General features: G+C 45.0%; 1 protein-coding gene across 1 annotated transcript in view; it reads left to right on the plus strand.

Moving 5' to 3' along the window:
* The window catches only part of LOC144494162 (uncharacterized), a 397,513-nt gene that overhangs the window by 309,956 nt on the left and 66,242 nt on the right, over positions 1–21,315 (plus strand). Inside the window, exons 30-37 of the mRNA XM_078213764.1 lie at positions 812–856; positions 942–995; positions 4,190–4,231; positions 9,044–9,160; positions 12,142–12,195; positions 16,916–16,969; positions 18,173–18,226; positions 18,664–18,717. Coding sequence (XP_078069890.1) covers positions 812–856; positions 942–995; positions 4,190–4,231; positions 9,044–9,160; positions 12,142–12,195; positions 16,916–16,969; positions 18,173–18,226; positions 18,664–18,717 — 474 coding nt within the window. The remainder of the gene's footprint in view (positions 1–811; positions 857–941; positions 996–4,189; positions 4,232–9,043; positions 9,161–12,141; positions 12,196–16,915; positions 16,970–18,172; positions 18,227–18,663; positions 18,718–21,315) is intronic.

A 21,315-nucleotide genomic window follows, 5' to 3' on the forward strand; every position in this document is an offset into this window, starting at 1 on the left:
GGGGTGAATGTGGTGAACCATCGTTGGTTCCCACTAGGTAGTACTGAGCCAGCGTCTGGCCAGTACTACAAGTATGTATATATGTTGCTGTTGGGGTTAGGGATGGGTTGTTCTACGTGTTGCTGTTGGGGTTACGGTTGGGCTGTTACACCTGTATTATAGCTATTATGGTACATCCCAGTCGGGCTCCGTCTCCTGGGAGAGGTATAAAGGTCACTGCTCTGTCTGGGACCCCTCAGTCTGGGATCGTGTACTGTACATGGTAGCTTCGTTGTAACAGTAAATAAAAGCCTTTATTTCCTTGAGCATCTCAAGCCTCGTGTGTGATAACGCGCATCAGTAGTTGAGGCCAAAACATTGTCTGATTTCAAGAAGGAATTAGATATTGCTCTTGGGGCTAAAGTGATCAAGGGATATGGGGGGGAAGGGGGAGATCAGGAGTTTGAATTTGATGATCAGCCATGATCACAGCGAATGGTGGAGCAGGTTCGAAAGGCCGAATAGCCTATTCCTGTTTCTAGATTCTATGTTTCTACCTCTGCCGCCATGAAACACGCCACGGTGGGTGCAGAAAACCCGACCCTTTACAAAATAGCGTTTATAATTTCAGGAGCCTGGTTTTCAGTTTTTTAAGCTGCATCTCATTGGAACATAGTAATCTAATAGAGGGGACTAACCAGTTGTGCTATATATAACAAAATATAATTTTAAGATAGCTTTCTAACCAAGGACAACTCAAACTATTGAGGAAACAATATAATGAGTGGGCTTAAGAGTGTTAAACTGCTTTTGTCTTTTTTCCCCAATTCAGGGCCCGAGAGGCTTGCCAGGGTCTTTAGGACGCCCGGGTGTGAATGTGAGTATGATACACTCATCAAACTCTTCACTGTGGTGAACTATGCCCAGGTTCCACGTCTGATTCCCTCCTCATTTTATTGCAGGGTCTACCTGGGAACAATGGAATACCAGGACCACCTGGTCCACCTGGAGAACCGGTAAGTAAAGGGTTTTTTAAATCACAATTGCGTAGCCAATGTCCAGCTTCTATCATTTAAAGGCAGGAGAAGCATTCTCTCCTTCAGACTTCAGTGCTTAAAGCTTTTGCGACATTCCTGAGAATCACTGACACAGGGAGCAATTTTGATTCCACTCATCCATCAGAAAGCCCCAAGGGATGGAGTGCAAGGCTGGATTTGCACCCTGCCGGACTGGCTACCCCATTGCAGTTAGTGGGCAGTTGTTCTTCTTTGTCCTTCCAGGAACTATTTCTCGCAGAGGGCGGTGAATTTGTGGAACTCGCTGCCCCATAGCGCGATGGAGTCTGAATCGTTGAATGGTTTTATGAAGGAGATAGACATATTTCTAAGAAAAAAACAGGTTAAGGGGATCTGGGGAACAGGTGGGGAGGTGGATTTGAGACCAGGGAGAGATCAATGGCAGGTTCGAAGGGCTGAATTTGCCTACTTCTGCTCCTAATTCCATGTTCCTATTCATCATCTGTTTGGTAGGGTTCAGTGGGTATGTAGGTAACTGCCAAGACCAATTGGCATCCGGAAAGTTCTGCTGCAAATAGGACAGGACTCCACAGCTGCTTGCATTGTGGACAAGTTGCTGCCTCAGGATTTCCTCTCCTTGTATTCTCCCTCTGCCTCTGATAAATGTTTGCAATTGAAAGAGGTCACACCGTTTTTTATTTGGTCGTGCCAGGTGCAGCAATCCTGGGCTCAAAATCAGTATCAAAACTCCTAAGTGGAGCTCTGAGATTGTCCTTGTAGCCCTTCCCAGGACCATGAGAGCACCCCCAAGACTCGAGCTCTCCATAGAAGATTTGCTTTGGTAAGGGAGTGTCAGGCGTTCTGGCTCCATGACCATCCCAACCCAGTGGTGACTGTCTCAATATGGTGTGGTTGCTTGGTGTGCCCGTTTAGGTGAGCGCCTCACTGATTGATATCTGGTCCTGCCATCTGATCTCCAGAAGCTTCTGTAAGCAGCTCAAATGAAAGTGGTTGAGCTTCTTAGCATGGCGCTGGTACACAGTCCAAGTCTCGCTTTCAGAGGGCAGAGTGGGCAGGACTGCAGTTTTATAGAATTTCAGTTTGTGGGCAGACTTACTCCCCCTCACTCATCCAGACTGATGTTAGAAGTCAGTTAAAGGCTACACTTGCTTATGCAGATCAGGATTATTTTATTTTATTTGTGGGCGTTGCTGGCTAGGCCAGCATAGATTACCTCTCTCTAATGGCCCTTTGAGAGGGTGGTGGTGAGCTGCCTTCAGGAACTGCTGCAGTCCATGCTGTGGAGTGCATCCACAGTGCTTTTAGAGAGTGAATCCCAGGAATTTGACCCAGCGACAGTGAAGGAATGGGAATGTACTTCTTAACCTGGTGTTGTTAAACTTCTTACAATGTACTTCTAAGTCAGGATGGTGCCTGGCCTGGAGAGGAACTTGCATCTGTTGCCTTTGTCCTTCTAGGTAGTAGAGGTCGTGGGTTTAGAAGCCGCTGAAGAAGTCTTGGTTAATTGCTGCAGTAAATCTTGTAGATGGTACACACTGCCTCCACTGTACATTGGTGGTGGAGGGAGTGAATGTTTAAAGTGCTGGAGGGGATGCCAATCAAATGGGCTGCTTTGTCCTGGATGGTGTTGTTGGAGCTGCCCTTATCCAGGCAAGAGGAGCATATTCAATCACACTCCTGACCTGTGCCATGTCGATGATGGACAGGCTTTCGGGTGAGAGGAGGTGAGTTACTCACCACAGCTTGGCTTTTGGGTGGGGGGGGGGAGGGTACAGGGTGAGGGTTAAGGCTATTGGGGTGTGTTGGAGCACAAGGTGGCATAGATGGGCATGGGGATGTGTGGGGAATGAGGGGGTCTTCTGCTTTTATTTTAGCTGGGGCAAAGTCCCACAGAATGAAGGCGAACCTTTCTAATAGCCCATCTCTGCATCCTGCAACTCCTGTGGCTGCCTCTGAAAAATTTCCCAGGTTGATTGGCCGGGCTGCAACTTACACCCACCCCCCAGGGTAAAAATCGCATCCATGTGGGTGAGTGGGCCAAGACAGCAGTTTTCTGGACTCCCGCTACCCAACTCGAGTATGAAATTCAGGCCAGAACTGAAGTCAACCCGGCACAGGTAGAGAATAAAATGTTCTTTTTCTTCCATCCCATTATTAAACAAGTGGGATTTTCCAAATAATTTGCTCAGTTTGCTGATCACCTTTTGGTAGGGGAATAGAAAGCATCAGATTTATTTGAATTTGCAGTTAGGTTTTGACCACACAAGTATTGGATTGTACAGTGATTTATACGGCAGTTTCCATGACCATTGGATATCCTGAAGTGTTTTAACAGCCCATGATGAAATTTAGAAGTGTAGCTGCTGTGGTAATGTGGATGAGCATGGTAAAAGCATCACCGTATTCATTGTTGCCACAAAGGTTTGAATTAAACTGGATGATTTAATACTTTGTACTTGTTTGTAGAGAAGTGACAATATCATCTCATGTAAGGCTTTCTTTGCCGCACAGAGTTGCCATTGTCAGCAAACCGTGTCTTAATTAGGCTTTTATTAGAAACCGGCCCCCAACAACGTAGGATGTTGGACATTCACAACATCCAATGGAAGACTGCTCGACAGCCTGTAGAATAAACTGTTATCGAGGGCCAGTGTTCTCAAAATGTTGTGCAGCTTTCCATGTGAGGAACATGGCACTGTAAATTTACTTCACTGTTGTCCAGATATACAATAGGGTTGTCCTTATGAATCATTCTATGCACAGGCTGAGCTTTCCAACCAGTCCAGTTATCCAAAACTGTGTTTGATAATTGGCATGTCACAGAACATAGAACCCCTACTATGCAGAAGGAGGCCAGTCAGCCCATTGAGTATGCACCAACTCCCCCTAAGAACATCTTACCCAAGTCCACACACCCTCGCCCTACCCTTCTAATCCAGCCCATTTACCATTGCTAATCTACCTAACCTATACACCTATGGACACTAGAAGAAAATTTATCATGGCGAATCTATCTAACCGGCACATTTTTGGAGTGTGGGAGGAAACCGGAGCCCCCGGAGGAAATCCGCACAGACACGGAGAACGTACAAACTCCACACAGAATCTTTCCCTGAAGAATCTTTCTTCTGATGTTTTTTCTCATTCTTCCATGTGTTTCTGTTTCATTTTAGTCTGCACTGCCTCTCATGGGAGACATTGGTGCCTTGCTAAAGGTAAGCGGGCAATATAGCTACTGTAGTCTATGTGGCTGAAGGGCAGCAAAGGCTGAGGGGGGAATTCTTTCAAATATCTACTACTAAATAATGCAGTATACTTGCATTTCCAAAAGACATTCGATTAAGCTCCACACAAAAGGTTAATAGGCAAGGAAGGAGCTCGTGGAGTTGGGGGTAAAATTGTAGCATGGGTAGAGGGTTGGCTAATGAAAACAAAGAGTGGGCATAAGCGTGGGACTTTAATGTTGACAGAGTGGATGGTGGAGTGCTGCAAGGATCAATGCTGGGGCCTCAGCTATATACAATCTAAATGAATGAAGAGACAGAGAGTAATGTAACAGAGAGTAACTAGCTCAGAATATAAAAACAAATAGCAAAGGTTTCTACAAATATATAAAACAAAAAAGAGTGGCGAAAGTAAACATTGGTCCTTTAGGGATCTCTTAGGGATTATTACATCCCTTAGGGATGTGATAACTGGAAATGAGAAAATGGCTGAGGCATTGAACAGGTATTTTATGTCGGTCTTCACAGTGGAAGACACAAATAACATGCCAAAAATTGATGACAGGAAGGCTATGGCAGGTGAGGACCTAGAAACTATTATCACGAAAGAGGTAGTGTTGGGCAAGTTAATGGGGCTAAAGGTAGACAAGTCTCCTGGTCCTGATGGAATACATCCCAGGGTACTAAAAGAGATGGCGGGAGAAATAGCAAATGCATTAGTGGTAATTTCCCAAAATTCACTGGACTCTGGGGTGGTTCCTGCAGATTGGAAAACAGCAAATGTGACGCCACTGTTTAAAAAAGGAGGTAGACAAAAGACAGGTAACTATAGGCCGGTTAGCTTAACTTCTGTAGTAGGGAAAATGCTTGAATCTATCATCAAGGAAGAAATAGCGAGACATCTGGATATAAATTGTCCCACTGGGAAGACGCAGCATGGGTTCATGAAGGGCAGGTCATGTTTGACTAATTTGGTGGAATTCTTTGAGAAGATTACATGTGCAGTGGACAATGGGGAACCTGTGGATGTGGTGTATCTGGATTTCCAGAAGGCATTTGACAAGATGCCGCACCAAAGACTGCTACATAAGATAAAGGTGCACGGTGTTACGGGTAATGTATTAGCATGGATAGAGGATTGGTTAACTAACCGAAAGTAAAGAGTGGGGGTAAATGGGTGTTTTTCTGGTTGGCGATCAGTGACTAGTGGTGTGCCTCAGGGATCAGTGTTGGGACCACAATTGTTTACGATTTACATAGATGATTTTGAGTTGGGGACCAAGTGCAGTGTGTCAAAATTCGCAGATGACACTAAGATGGGTGGCAGAGCAAAGTGTGCAGAGGACGCTGAAAGTCTGCAAAGGGATATAGATAGTCTACGTGAGTGGGCAAGGGTCTGTCAGATGGAGTACAATGTTGGTAAATGTGAGGTCATCCATTTTGGTAGGAATAACAGCAAAATGAACTATTATTTAAATGGTAAAAAATAGCAGCATTCTGCTGTGCAGAGGGACCTGGGTGTCCTTGTGCAAGAATCACAAGGAGTTGGTTTGCAGGTGCAGCAGGTAATTAAGAAGGCAAATGGAATTTTGTCCTTCATTGCAAGAGGGATGGAGTTTAAAAACAGTGAGGTTATGTTGCAGCTGTATAAGGTGCTGGTGAGGCCACACCTGGAGTACTGTGTACAGTTTTGGTCTCCTTACTTGAGAAAGGATATACTGGCACTGGAGGGGGTGCAGAGGAGATTCACTAGGTTGATTCCGGAGTTGAGAGGATTGGCTTATGAGGAGAGACTGAGTAGACTGGGGCTATACTCATTGGAATTCAGAAGAATGAGGGGAGATCTTATAGAAATATATAAGATTATGAAGGGAATAGATAAGATAGAAGCAGGGAAGTTGTTTCCACTGGCGGGTGAAACTAGAACTTGGGGGCATAGCCTCAAAATAAGGGGAAGGAGATTTAGGACTGAGTTGAGGAAGAACTTCTTCACACAAAGGGTTGTGAATCTGTGGAATTCCCTGCCCAGTGAAACAGTGGAGGCTACCTCATTGAATGTTTTTAAAGCAAGGATAGATAAATTTTTGAACAGTAAAGGAATTAAGGGTTATGGTGAGCGAGCAGGTAAGTGGAGTTGAGTCCACAAAAAGATCAGCCATTAAATGGCGGAGCAGGCTCGAGGGACCAAATGGCCTACTCCTGCTCCTAGTTCTTAAGTTCTTATGTATCAAAGTTTGCTGATGATACCAGTCTAGGTGGAAAGGTAAGCTGTTGGTACGACATAGGCTGCAAAAGAAATATATACAGGTTAGATGAGTGGGCAACAAGATAGCAGATGGGGCACCATTTAGGGGAAATGTGAAGTTATTTACTTTGATCATAATAAGTGGATATTTTTGAAAGGTGTGAATGTTGATGATCAAAGAAACTTGAGTGAGCTGGTGCAAGGATTGCAGAAAGTTAGCAACAGATACACAAGCAATTAGGAAGGCAAATGGCATGTTGGCCTTTATGAAAGGGGATTGTTTAGTTTGTTTGTTATTGTCACAAGTAGGCTTACATTAACATTGCAATGAAGTTGCTGTGAAAATCCCCTAGTCACCACACTCTGGCGCCTGTTCAGGGACACTGAGGGAGAATTTAGCATGACCAATGCACCTAACCAGCACGTCTTTCAGACTGTGGGAGGAAACCGGAGCACCCCGAAGAAACCCATGCAGACACGGGGAGAATGTGCAAACACTGCACAGATAGTGACCCAAGCTGGGAATTGAACCCGCGCCCCTGGCACTGTGAGGCCGCAGTGCTAACCACGGTGCCACCGTGCCACCTGAGATGAGGCGAAATGTCTTCACTCAAAGGGTTGCGAATCTTTGGAATTCTCTTCCCAAAAGGGTTGTCGGTGTTCCATCGTTGAATATATTTAAGGCTCTGAAAGATAGATATTTGGTCTCTCAGGGAATTAAGGGATACGGGGAGTGAGTGGGAAAATGGAGTTGAAGCCCAAGATTAGCTATGATCATATTGAATAGCAGAGCAGGCTCCTATGTGCAGGTGGGGGGTGGGTGGTAGGTGGAGTGGTGTGGCAGGTTCCCCTTCCAGCAAAGTATCTGTAAACCAGTTGAGTTTTTACAACCATCCCAAGGATTTCGTGGTAATTTTCATGAGCTCAACCCAGTATTATTTTTCTGTTTTGGTTCTTGGTTCTGTGTGTCTGCAATATTGGGTGGGATTTTCCCGCCCATCACAGGAATCGTCACAGGAGGGATGGAAAATTTGATAGCCCAAGAAAAGGTCCATTGACTTTGGGTGGGAATTTCCTGTCCAACAGCGGGTGGGACTGAAAAATCCCACCCATTGTCATAAAATTGGACGGGAAGAAACCATTAATAGTAACAATAAATTGAAGCTCTGATAACCTCTGCACCCATAAAGTGAGTTCCTGATTTCAGTCACATCGGCCAAGGAGAGGAAAAATGGAGGCTTAGAACTTCCCTGGATGGGAAAGAATATGGAAACATCTAAAGTGAGAGTCAGTACAGCAATACCACAGTAGCCAAACATCGGGAATATTGGCAAAGGCACACCTTCCCAAGACAATGGAAAAGAGAGGAAAAAATGAAACACTCACAGTGAAACTAGAAAAGGGTTGAATTTGTGAGATTCCATTTCTGGAACAGATCTTGCGAGAGCTGAACATAGGTTATGGATAGGATTACAGTACCAGAACTCTGATGCCCTGAGTGGTATTTACCATTGACATTGCTTCACGTAGCATGTGAACCTGGCATTGGCCCTACCACCCAATACCAAAATGTTGAATGCACAACTCACCCACTTCGAAGTTAATGATTTTTCTTCAGCCGTCTATTGAACTGTGAGCCCTCAGTAAAACACATTTATACAGAACATACATCGCAACAAATCAGTGTGGTATTAGAAAGGCAAATGCAATGTTAGCATTCATGTCAAGAGGACTAGAATACAAAAGCAGGGATGCACGGTTGAGGCTTTATAAGGCTCTGGTCAGACCACATTTGGAATATTGTGAGCAATTTTGGGCCTTGTATCTAAGGAAGCAAGTGCTGGCTGTGGCGAGGGTCCAGAGGAGGTTCCCCAGAGTGATCTCAGGAATGAAAAGCTTGACATACAAGGAGCGTCTGAGGACTCTGGGTCTGTACTCGATGGAGTTTAGAAGGATGAGGGGGGGATCTCATTGAAACTTACAGAATACTGAAAGGCCTGGATAAGTGGACATGGGGAAGATGTTTCCATTTGTAGGCGAGACTAGGGTCCGAGGACACAGCCTCAGAGTAAAAGGACAACCCTTTAGAACCGTGATGAGGAGGAATTTCTTCAGCCAGAGGGTGGTGAATCTATGGAATTCATTGCCACAGAAGGCTGTGGAGGCCAGGTCATTGAGTGTATTTAAGACAGAGATAGATAGGTTCTTGATTGGTAAGGGGTTCAAAGGTTACAGGGAAAAGGCAGGAGAATGAGGTTGAGAAACTTATCAACCACAATTGAATGGCAAAGCAGACTCAATGGGCTGAATGGCCTAAGTCTGCTCCTATATCTTATGGTCTTATGATATAAAGAGATTCAATGACTCACGATTGAGTGCTAAAAAACAAACTGCTTGGATTGCAAATGTCACCCAGTCTGACGCCATAAAATGTTGTTTACCACTTGCCAAACTACGGTTTACCCTCAATGTACTTCATGTGTGTACTTTTACTGAAGAAACCTTACCTCATATTATCATCACCTTTTAATGAGCTTGTTTCCTTGTTGCGCGTGCAGAATGCTTGCAGTAACTGTCTGACCGGCAATCATGGCGGCTTCTCGGGGTTACCTGGAATGAAAGGAGATCGAGGTGTGCCCGGGATACCTGGCACTGATGGACATAATGGCAGGCAGGTAAAGAGATCAGCTGACCCATGTGTGGTCCATTGCTATTGGTACAGGTGGTGTCTGAACAGCACAAGGCTTTTCTTGTACTGGAAGTGATAAGAAATTAGATTAATCGCCCATTTTTGCTGATCAGCCAAACCTCATGTTAAAGATTTGAAATGAATTGTCTCCAACCATAGAGTTAACCAAGGCTGTATAGGCTTCTGCAAGGCCCCACGGCTCTGAAAATGGGTCTATTACAGTAAATTAATATGGTATTTTTTACATGTCTTTTGGCCAACAGTTGTTGGGAATTCCATTGAGTTCAGGCAGTATGGAGTTCAATGTGTCACCTGGGGAATCATAGAATGATACAGCAGAGAAGGAGACCACACGGTCCATCGTAACGATGCCTGCTCTTTGAAAGCTATCCAACTAATCATTCAACCCTTCTTATTCCCCATTATCCTTTTTCACCTCGGTTGATATTTACCCATTTCTCTTTTGGAAGTTATTATTGAATTTACCTCCACTGCCCTTTCAGGCAACACATTCCAGATTGCAATAATTGTGTAAAAAACTCTTTCCTCATCTTAAAACTAGTTCTTTCACCAATTACCTTCAGTCTCTGTCCTCTTTGCAACTGACCCACCTACCATGGAAACAAAGACTTCATATTTAAAGACTTATGGATGAGGAATAGTTGGGGCCTGAGGATAAATCCTTGTGGGGCACCAGAAGCAGGAAGAGAAGCCCTCAGAGGAGATTATCTGGCTAAGCTTAGATAGATAAGAATAGAATGAGGAGAGAACAGTGCCACCCAGCTGGACAACAGAGGAAAAGATTGGTGTGGTCAACCCATGTCAAAGGTTGAGGACAAGTCAAGAAGGTTAGGGAGGGAACGTTTACCTTTGTCACGGTCACACGGGATGTGATTTGTGACTGATCAGAGCTCTTTCGGCACTGTGGCAAGGGTGGAACTCTCATTGGAGGGATTCAAACATGGAATTCCTGGAAGAATGGGAATGGAAGACATAAGCACATTCAAGGAATTTGGTAAGGAGAGAGAAGTTGGAAATGGAATGGTAGCTTGTGAAGATGGTGGGCATCAAGGGTGAGTTATTTTTGAGGAGGAGGGGGGTGATGACAGCAGATAGGTTGCAGTTTTATGGGACATTGGTGAGGCCACACCTGAAGTACTGTGTTCAGTTTTGGTCTAGGTTTAGGAACCCTGATTTCCTATAGGAAAGATGATATTAAACTGGAAAGAATGCAGAAGAAATGTTGCCAGGACTCAAGGGACTGAGTTATAGGGAGAGATTGGACCGGCTAGGACTTTTTTCTTTGGAGCGTAGGCGACTGAGGAGTGATCTTATAGAGGTGAGAGGCATAGATAGAATGAATGCACTCAGTGTTTTTCCCAGGATTGGGGAATCGAGAACTAGAGGACATAGGTTTAAGTTAAGAGGGAAAAGGATTAATGGAAACCTGAGGATCAACTTTTCTACACAGAGGGTGGTAGGTATGTGGAATGAGCTGCCGGAGGAAGTGGTTGAGGCAGAGACATTGACAACATTTAAAACACATTTGGACAGATACATGGATAGGAAAGGTTTAGAGGGTTATGGGCCAAATGCAGGCAAATGAGGTTAGCTTAGATGGGCTTTTTGGTCAGCATGGACCAGTTTGGACCGAAGGGCCTATCTCCGTGCGATATATTCTATGATTCTATATAGAATTAGAGAATCCCTACAGTGCAGAGGAGACCATTCAGCCCATCGAGTCCACACTGATTCTCTGACAGAGTATCTTACCCTGGCCCTATCCTCTGCTCTATCCCCGTAACCCCACACATTTCCCATGGCTAATCCAACTAACCTACACATCTTGGGATGTTGAGGACAATTGAGCAGGGCCAATCCAGCTAACCTGCATCTCCTTGGAGTGTGGAAGGAAACCGGAACACACGGAGAAAACCCACACAGACACGGGGAGAATGTGCAAACTCTACACAGTCACCCAAGGCTGGATTTAAACCCGCATCCCTGAAGCTGTGAGGCAGCAGTGCTAACCACTGTACCACCAACACCTGAGGAGAGACAGCCATTAACAATATCTACTAACATGGGCCCCAAGAGGGGAATTTGGGTGGTCAGCAGTTTGACGGGAATAAGATTTGAAAGAGCAGGAGGGTGGGTCTTGTAGACAAGCTGGGCTTGGAGAGGCCATGAGAGGAGATAGGAGAGAACTAGAGAAAGGTATGAGTTCAGGGCTTGGGCAGAGGAGAATCTTTGGGAATATTTGGCCTGGTGGGATAGTGGAAGGGAGGAAAGTAGCTAATCAAAGTTGAGTGACAAAGAGATCCATGAGCTCCTCATCATTGTTACTGGACATTAGTGTGGAGCCAGACAGGAGAGAGGGGTTAAGAAGATGACTCAAAGTAGAGCAAAGAGCCAGAGTTTACTCTTGCTTTCCAGAATAAGGCTGAATGTTGAGCAGGTTTCACAGATGAAAGTTTTATGTGGTTCAGCCAGATATGTTCAAGCCTGCATCAATCAGAACTCAGGGAGCAGGAATATGGGGCTCAATGGGGGAATGGCCATTGTCAATCGCGAGAGCGCAATAGTTTAATTGGGGATGAGGGCATGGGGTGGTGGCGAAGACGTAATTGAGCAAGTCATTGTCTGCATAAATGTCATGGAGAATGAAAGGTCAAAGGGCTAGATAGTTGGAATTTTGAAAGTGGATTAGTAAGTGAACTGGGGAGAGGGGCAGGGGGGATAGTTTGTCCAGGAATTGATGCAAAGGAAGTAAGCTTGGGGATTGGAAGAGGAATGGAGGTGGAGGGTGATAGGAGGAGTGATATTCACCAATCGTTCTCTCCCAAATGGAAATATTGGTCAGTTAGAGGACAATTGCTGCAAATTCCCAATGAGTATGAATTTAAACAATAATGCTCAATAGTGTTTCCTTGTCTTTTTTGAACTCTGCAAATTATTTTCTCACAGGGTAACCCAGGACCAAGGGGCCCACCTGGAATACCTGGATTAGATGGACTAAAGGTGGGTACAATATTCTCTTCTTAAAGTGATGTTTCAACTCTTTCTTACATAAAAGCAGACAATAAAGTAGTGGACTGATAAACAATAATAACACTAATTTGCATTCCCACAAGTGTCTTTAGGAATATAGGAATTAAGAGCAGAAGTAGGCAATTACAGCCCTTCAAACTCACTCCGCCATTCAATCAGATCACAGCTGATCTCTCCCTGGTCTCAAATCCACCTCTCCACCTATTCCCCATATCCCTTTAACCCATATTTTATTAGAAGTATATCTATCTCCTTCTTGAAACCATTTAATGATTCAGACTCCACCATGCTATGGGGCAGTGAGTTCCACAAATTTACCACCCTCTGCGAGGAATAGTTCCTCTTCAGTTTTAAATCTACCGTCTCTCAAACCCATACCTGTGACCTCTTGTTCTAGATTGCCCCATAAGAGAAATATTTGGTCTACATTTACTTTATCAATCCCCTTTAGAATTTTATATACCTCAATCAGATCCCCTCGCATCCTTCTAAACTCCAGTCAGTATAAACCCAAACTATTTAATCTCTCCTCGTACGTCAACCCTTTGATCCCCGAAATCAATCTGATGAATCTCCTCTGAAGCGCCTCCAGTGCCACCACATCGTTCCTCAAATAAGGAGACCAAAACTGGACACAATACTCCAGATGTGGTCTCACCAACACCCTATACAATTGCAACAGCAAAATATCCCAATGTGCCTCAGAGGAGATTTATCAAATAAAATGTGACGCCAAGCCACATGAGAAGATGTTAAGACAAATGATCAAAAACTTGGTCATTGGGTTAGGGTTTAAAGACATTAACAGATGAAGGAGTTTGAGAGGTTTAGGGAGGGAATTCCAGATCTGAGGGCTTTGATGGTGGGAAACACGACAGCCATTGGTGAAGAGATTGAAATCAAGGGCCAAAATTCTCCCCAAAAAATTCTAAGTGCTGAATTCGTGTAAATATTGGAGTAAATCCCTCTGGTTTTTTAGTGGATTTTTCAAAATGAATCTCCCATACTCTGCACTGCAGAATTCCCTAGCGTGAATCGCACTGAAAATCAGTGGGCGGGGCCTATTCCTGCTGGAGAGGCTGGCAGCAAAGTGCTGAGCAGGCCATTACACATGCGTCAATCTGTCATAGTGGAGATCAGCACATGCGTAGTAGCTGACCAGCGATCAGGCCTCCTGACCGCTGACCAGCCCGATCGCTGGCCAGCCCCGTGACCCCACATCGCTGGCCCTCCGATCACCACACCCCATGATCGCTGGGCTCCTGGACCTCTCCAGGCCAGAAAGGACCCCCCACCCACCCACCCCGGCAGTTACGATTTCCTGATTTCCCCCCTCCCACCAGCAGCCCCAAACCCCCCCCCCCCCCCCCCCCCCATGCCCCCCTCCCCCACCCTCCTCCCGCCACTCTCCTCCCACCCCAATCCCCTGGCAGGCTGACCTCCCCTCCCCAACCCTTCCCCCCCCCCAATGGCCAGCCCTGAATGCTGGCCTCCCTCCCTGTGTCACTGATCCCAGTGCAAGTGGCAGTGGGACTCCCACACCCCCACCAATCTGCCCCCCACAGGCCCCGCCCCCAATAATCTGAGAACCGAGATGAGGAGGAATTTCTTCAGTCAGAAGATGGTGAATTTATGAAATTCATTGCCACAGAAGGCTGTGGAGACAGAGTTAGATAGGTTCTTGATTGGTAAGGGGATCAAAGGTTATGGGGAAATGGCGGGAGAATGGAGTTGAGAAATTTATCAACCATGATTGAATATGGCCTAATTCTGCTCCTATATTTTATGGTCTTATGTCTCCACAAAAGTGGTGGTGAAGAAGACAATAGGGCTACTGAAGATGAGGAGAAAAGGGAGAAGGTAAAGTAGAAAGAAAAATAGACTGACCATGTTCTGTAAAACTTGGAATGGGCTGGTGGGGATTGACAGAAACCAGTAACTGATGCCCTCCGTCAATGACAAAATACAAGGTGGCCATCCACACAAACTACAAAGACCATTTTTTTCCAAGACAGTGTCTTAACAATCTCTCTTCCCAAGGAGAAACCCACGATAGAACAAGATGCCAAAGGAAACAGCCCCATCACTGGAAATCTTCAAGACCTATCTTTAGATTATTTCCAGTTAAAATTTTTCTTCGTGAGGACTTCCTTTTCAGCTCATCACTGGCTTTAGCTACGGCCAACCATATAAATGTTGATGGAGTACGGATATTAGTCCGTGATGCCAACACAACAGAAACAGAACCAGGTTGCCCCCACTGCCATTCAGCATTTCCACTCAAGTGTCCCTTCAAAGCCCCAAACAATTTGTTCCATCATCTTTGATGTGGAAGCTTCAGGTCTGAGCCCCAAGTCTGTGCAGCAGCTGCATGAGCTGCAAAGCTGTGGACATTGCCTCTTGGTGTAAGGCCTGGCTCAGGCTTCCAAGAGGAAGCCACACTCATAGAGTCTTGGAATCAAAGAGGTTTATAGCATGGAAACAGGCCCTTGTCCATGCTGCCCAGTTTTTACCACTAAGCTAGTCCCAATTGCCCATGTTTAGCCGATATCCCTCTATACCCATCTTACCCACGTAACTGTCTCAATGCTTTTTAAAGGCAAAATTGTACCCGCCTCTACTACTGCCTCTGGCAGCTTGTTCCAGACACTCACCACCCTCTGTGTGAAAAAATTGCCCCTCTGGACCCTTTTGTATCTCTCCCCTCTCATCTTAAACCTATGTCCTCTAGTTTTAGACTCCCCTACCTTTGGGAAAAGATGTTGACTGTCTAGCTGATCTATACCCCTCATTATTTTATAGACCTCTATAAGATCATCCCAAAGCCTCCTATGCTCCAGGGCAAAAGGTCCCAGTCTATCCAGCCTCTCCTTATAACTCAAACCATCAACTCCTGGTAGCATCCTCGTAAATCTTTTCTGCACTCTTTCTGGTTTAATAACTCTTGAAAGTAAACTACAGTGTGCTGATACCCAGGCTCCTTTACATTTTCAGTTCTGGTGAGGCTGTAGTTGTGTGATTAAGGAGTTTTTTTCACAGGGATGTAGGTAACGCCAGCCTGGAAGTGTCTAATTCTGAGAGCTCTGGAAGGGAGATTACTGCCGCAAAAGCACAAGGAGATTGGGTGTCCCTTTCTCGGTCTAAGCCCTCTCTCTACGTGCTGGTGGCGGAGGGAGTGAAGGTGGTAGATGGAGTGCTGACCGAGCGGGCTGCTTCCTGGATAGTGTCGAGCTTCTTGAGTGTTGTTGGCGCTGCACTCATCCTGACGAGTGGGTTTTCAGGTATTCCCTCACTCTCTAACGTATGCCTTGTAGATGACGGACAGACTTTGGGGAGTTAGGAAGTGAGTTACTCACTGCAGAATTCCCAGCCTCTGGCCTGTTTGGGTACACTGTATAATAATTTGGGTACACCATATAAGTACTAGCCACAGTATTTATATGGCTAGTGCGGCTCAGTTTCTGATCAATGGTAAACCCCAGGATGTTGATAGCAGGGGATTCAGTCGTGATAATACAACTGAATGTCAAGAAGAGATGATAAAAATCTGTATTGCCTTCATGTATCAAAAGGGTGTGTCAGTGGAGTCTACTGAGCAAAATGTAGAAAGCAAAGATCATTTGGTTGAACAGGAGTATGTTGACATTCAACAAGCCTCTGGCTGATGCTAGAAATTGTGTTCCAGAAATGGGAGGTTCCTTTGCAGCTCTGTGTAGCGAGCATTCTTATAAAACTCAGATGTGTTCTATACCAGGGCCTGCCATTTATATACAATCCATACAATCCCTACAGTGCAGAAGGAGGCCATTCAGCCATCAAGTCTGCACTGACAACAATCCCAACCAGGTCCTATCCCCGAAACCCCACATATCTACCCTGCTAATCCCTCTAATATACACATCCCGGGACACTAAGGGGCAATTTAGCATGTCCAATCAACCTAATCTGCACATCTTTGGACTGTGGGAGGAAATTGGAGCAGCCAGAGGAAACCCACGCAGACACTGGGAGAACGTGCAAATTCCACACAGTGACCCAAGGCTGGAATTGAACCCGGGTCCCTGGAGCTATGAGGCAGCAATGCTAACCATTGTGCTGTCCACGATGTCATTTGCTGCAGTGGGTGGGTTTTAATCCAATGTCAGAACTTACATCTTCTGAAAATTGACTCTGAGTTAAAACCAGTGCTAAGGTTTCAGAACCCAATCGTACCCACAGGTGCGACTCAATATAACAACTTTCTGGGTCTTTTAGCAAATGACTAAATCTGATTGACATATCATTTACCAATTCATAATTGAATTGGGTGGCACAGTAGTTAGCACTGCCGCATCACAGTACCTGGGACCCGGGTTCTGATTCCCGACTTGGATCACTGTGTGGAGTTCGCACGGTCTCCCTGTGTCTGCGTGGGTTGCCTCCGGGTGCTCCGGTTTCCTCCCACAGTCCAAAAGATATGCTGGTTAGGTGCATTGGCCATGCTAAATTCTCCCTCAGTGTACCCAAACAGGTGCTGGAGTGTGACGACTCGGGGATTTTCACAGTAGCTTCATTGCAATATTAATGTAAGCCTACTTGTGATACTAATAAATAAACTTAAAAATGCACGCATCATTCCCACGTCAATTGTTGGCACAGATCTGTTTGTGAAACCAGCATGTTAATGAGTTGAGCATTTATGTTTTCAAAGGGAAACAAAGGTGAACGTGGATACCCTGGGCTTAGTGGAGAGAAAGGAGACAAGGTGAGTGTGTTGTAACCCAGAGACTGTGCAAATGTTGCACATGATATATTGGCAGTTGTCATACGCAGATCCTTCATGTGAATGTAATGATATCGGTTTGCTGGTTCACTTCAGTGCTTAAATAAAGGAGGCAAAACTCAGAATGAGTCCTCCCCTTATTTATAATGGGAAGCGTTGATTGGAGCCAATACAGAGTAATGAGAAATAATAGCATGTCCAGCATTACAGAAACGCAGTGAAGGAATCATCTCATTCTTGTAAGGTAGAGCTTACTTTGTACACCTTGCATCAAAATTACTGTGAGGATCTTTCTTTAATTATGTTTCTTTGAGAGGTTTTTATTGCCAGCCATTAGTTTGGGCTTCACATCTAAAGCAGAAGAAAGACATGGCAAGGGGAACATTTTTATTCAAGTTTTTATTCCACCCTAGTTTGGTCACAAAAATCGCAACAACTTTAAAAATATTTGATTTGATTTATTATTGTCACATGTATTAGTTTACAGTGAAAAGTATTGTTTCTTGCGCACTATACAGACAAACATCCGTTCATAGAGAAGGAAAGGAGAGGGTGCAGAATGTAGTGTTACAGTCATAGCTGGGGTGTAGAGAAAGATCAGCTTAATGCGAGGTGGGTCCATTCAGAAGTCTGATGGCAGCAGGGAAGAAGTTTTTCTTGAGTCGGTTGGTATGTGACCTCAGACTTTTGTATGTCCGGGGTGCGTGGTGTCCTTAATTAGGCTGGCTGCTTTGCCGAGGCAGCGGGAAGTGTAGACAGTGTCAATGGATGGGAGGCTGGTTTGCGTGATGGATTGGGCTACATTCACGACCTTTTGTAGTTTCTTGCGGTCTTGGGCAGAGCAGGAGCCATGCCAAGCTATGATACAACCAGAGAGAAAGCAACTAGAAAGAATATTCAATGCCATTTGAAGAAAGTTGTCTATCTATCTGAACTTGGGCTATTTTGAATCTTCTACCATCACAGCATCCCACAGAGCTTTCATTTATATCGTATTTTTAACCCATTCCCTTTACCTTCACAAAATACGGTTGTCTCTGGAACTTCCCATCTCAAGGAAAACTGATCTGATTTCTTTCAAGAATCCAAGTAGCTGTCTGCATCTTTTAAGACAATATTTTGTTATTTTTAGAAAATTATGCTTGATGTTTTAAAATAGAACATGTTTTTGTTTCTGATTGTCAGGCACAGCCTGGTGTACCGGGACTTCCAGGACCTCCAGGAGCTCCAGGACCCACGGTATGAAATGATCTGGCTTCATGCTTGTGGAAGTGTTACTTCAGTCTGTTGCCTCCCTTGCCAGCTGTATTGCTTTCTTAGCCCTTGTTTCCCTCTCTGCCGTGAAACAAAGAATGAAAACCTGTGCAGTGTGATGGAGCAGTATTCACCATATGCAATGGTGCATTTAAATGTTTCCTAAATTATTTCAGATGCACCAAAAGTGCATCTCTTCCCTCATGCAACCCCCATGGCAATGCCTGAAACAATCAGTGTCCACTAGCCAACCAATCAGCTTGCAGTATAAATTGTTCCCTTTGAAATTTGGTATTCTTGTGTCTGTCCTGATGAGTGCGGTACAAAAAGCTTCGACAACATGTCTTTTTTTCAGTGATACTTAAGTTCTGTTCTATTGAGTGACCATTTGAAATGGGTTTTTTTTTTGTTTTTCTTTATAGGGTCCAAAAGGAAGACTCGGACACACAGGGCCAATGGGACTTAAAGGAGAAAAGGTAGAGAGAAATAAATGTTGCTCTTTTAGTGAAATCCCAAATTTACCCCATTCGAGATTGCTAAACTGTACAATGAATGCGACCAGTTTCAGAGTGGCATGTTGTTAAGGGCAATGCTGAGATTATTTTCTCCAATGATTGTTGCAATCAACTGTGAAATGGGTTGAATTCCTCCAGTTGAATCCATAGAGAATGCCCCAAAACTTTCCTTCACCACTCGAACAGCCCTCACTACTACATTCGAAAACTTGCTTCCAGAGACCGAAGAATTTGCGTTCCTTCATTGGACTGAATATTGCGTTCCTTAAGATGAAGGGTCCCTGTGCTAATGTTTTCACTTGACCAAGAATACAGAACTTCAAAAGCTCATTTAGCCCATGCACGATTCTTACTTTCATTGATCATCAGTCTCTGAGCCAAGGTTATTGCCAATTTGTGTCAAATGGAGAAGGTTTACCAGCATGGTTTCAGGGATGGAGGGTTTTAAATACAATGTTAGGGTGGAAAAGCTGGGGTTGTTCTCCTTGGTGCAAAGGGGATAGAGGAGAGATTTGGGGTGAAATTTTCCCGTCCCGCCCATCACAGGAATTGTAGCGGGACACGGATTGTGCAAAGGTCCGTTGACCTCGGGCAGGATTTTCCGAGCGTGGGGCGTGCATGGTCAGAAAATCCTGCCCTAGATATCAGTGTGCAAGATAATGGCAGCTTCGATAAAAGGGACAAAAGGAAAAACTCTTCCCATTAGCTGATGGTAAGAGGGGACACAAATTTAAGACTTTGGATGCGAGATGCACGGGGGAGGCAAGAAGGAACTTTTTCACGCAGTGAGTGGTAATGAACTGGAACTCGCTGCAGGAGGTTGGAGGAAGTAAAAATCAATGATTTCAAAAGGAAATTGGATGGGCACTTGAAGGAAACAAACTTGCAGGACTACAATGATGAATAAAAATATTCCCCACATTCCTGCTGCAGGGGTGTGGGACTGACTGGATTGTCCCACAGGGGGCAAGCATGGATTCAATGGGTTGAATGGCTTCCTGATGTGCCGTAACTGACTCTAATACCCTACTAAGATTATTTCACTAGAGAACATCAGAATTGTTGGATAAGCAATGATCCAGGCCAGTCTAGTTTTGCTTCTACTACTCTGTTAGTCACTATACAAGGAGAATTGTGGACTAATCACAGTGAGCCATCTGTATCATACAGTCTACAACTGACCCAGTCCTGAGACAAGGAAACCCACCAACACCGAAAACCTTTAGGAGTCATATGTGCAAACTCAACTTTTTTTTATTTTATTAGTGTCAAAAGTAGGCCTACATTAATGCTGCAATGAAAATCCCCTAGTCGCCACACTCTGGCACCTGTTCGGGTACACTGAGGGAAATTTAGCATGGCCAATGCACCTAACCAGCACGTCTTTTGGACTGTGGGAGAAAACCGGAGCATCTGGAGGAAACCCACGCAGACACGGGGAGAACGTACAGACTCCGCACAGGCACTGACCCAAGCCGGGAATCAAACCCAGGTCCCTGGCGCTACCCCTCCTGTGTCATGTCTCAAATCATTCGGGTGGCACGGTGGCGCAGTGGTTAGCACTGCTGCCTCATAGCACCAGGGACCCAGGTTTGATTCCAGCCTTGGGTCACTGTCTGTGTGGCGTTTGCACATTCTCCCCATGTCTGTGTGGGTTTCCACCGGGTGCTCTGGTTTCCTCCCACAGCCCAAAGATGTGCGGGTTAGGTGTATTGGCCATGCTAAATTGCCCCTTAGTGTCAGGGGGACTAGCTAGGGTAAATGCATGGGGCTACGGGGATAGGGCCTGGGTGGTATTGTGGTCGGTGCAGACTGGATGGGCCAAATGGCCTCCTTCTGCACTGTAGGATTCTATGATAATTCATATACTGTACATCCAAATCTTACTTCTGGAAAGAATCCCATCCAATTTGGATTTGACAAAGTCAACCACATCTGTTTCCACCATCGACCACTTCTTGACTGAAATAATGTTTTAGCAGAATAATGTCAAATATTACCCCCTTCAAACACAAGCCGTGTTCTCTGGTTCCGCTGTGCTGCCCAGCTTGTCACGCTTTATGCTATCTCTCCTCTTTGATCCAAAGGCTGCAATTATTCTGCCGCACCTGGTCTCAGATCAGTATTTATAAAATGTGATGCTCACTTGGCAAGCCCAAGTTATACTGCCGGCAGCACATGAAGATAAATTGGGTTGAGATCTATCAGAAGTATGTACTTGATTGGAATCCATGTGGAGCTACACATTTTCGGAGAGCAGGCTGAATGTAGTTTCCCTGAATGCTGCAAACTTTATAAAGTTCCTGCAGACAGTGCTGCCTAATTCCAAAGATGTCACGAGATCTCCCACTGCTTTGCTCCAGTGTGATGCTAAAACTGCGTCCCATCAGTGTTTAACTCTACCATACAAACACTGCGAAATGGTTTTGGCATGTCACTGAGTTAAGTTTCTAGAATGTATCTCAAATCTTAAGCAAGTTCTGAGGGAGTGTACATGTTGTTTCTCCAGAGAGTTTCACCCTGGATCACTACAACGCCAGTTCAGGTGCTGAGCCTGAA

Source organism: Mustelus asterias, chromosome 5 (genome assembly GCF_964213995.1).
Source record: "Mustelus asterias chromosome 5, sMusAst1.hap1.1, whole genome shotgun sequence".
In the NCBI taxonomy this organism is placed as follows: domain Eukaryota; kingdom Metazoa; phylum Chordata; class Chondrichthyes; order Carcharhiniformes; family Triakidae; genus Mustelus; species Mustelus asterias.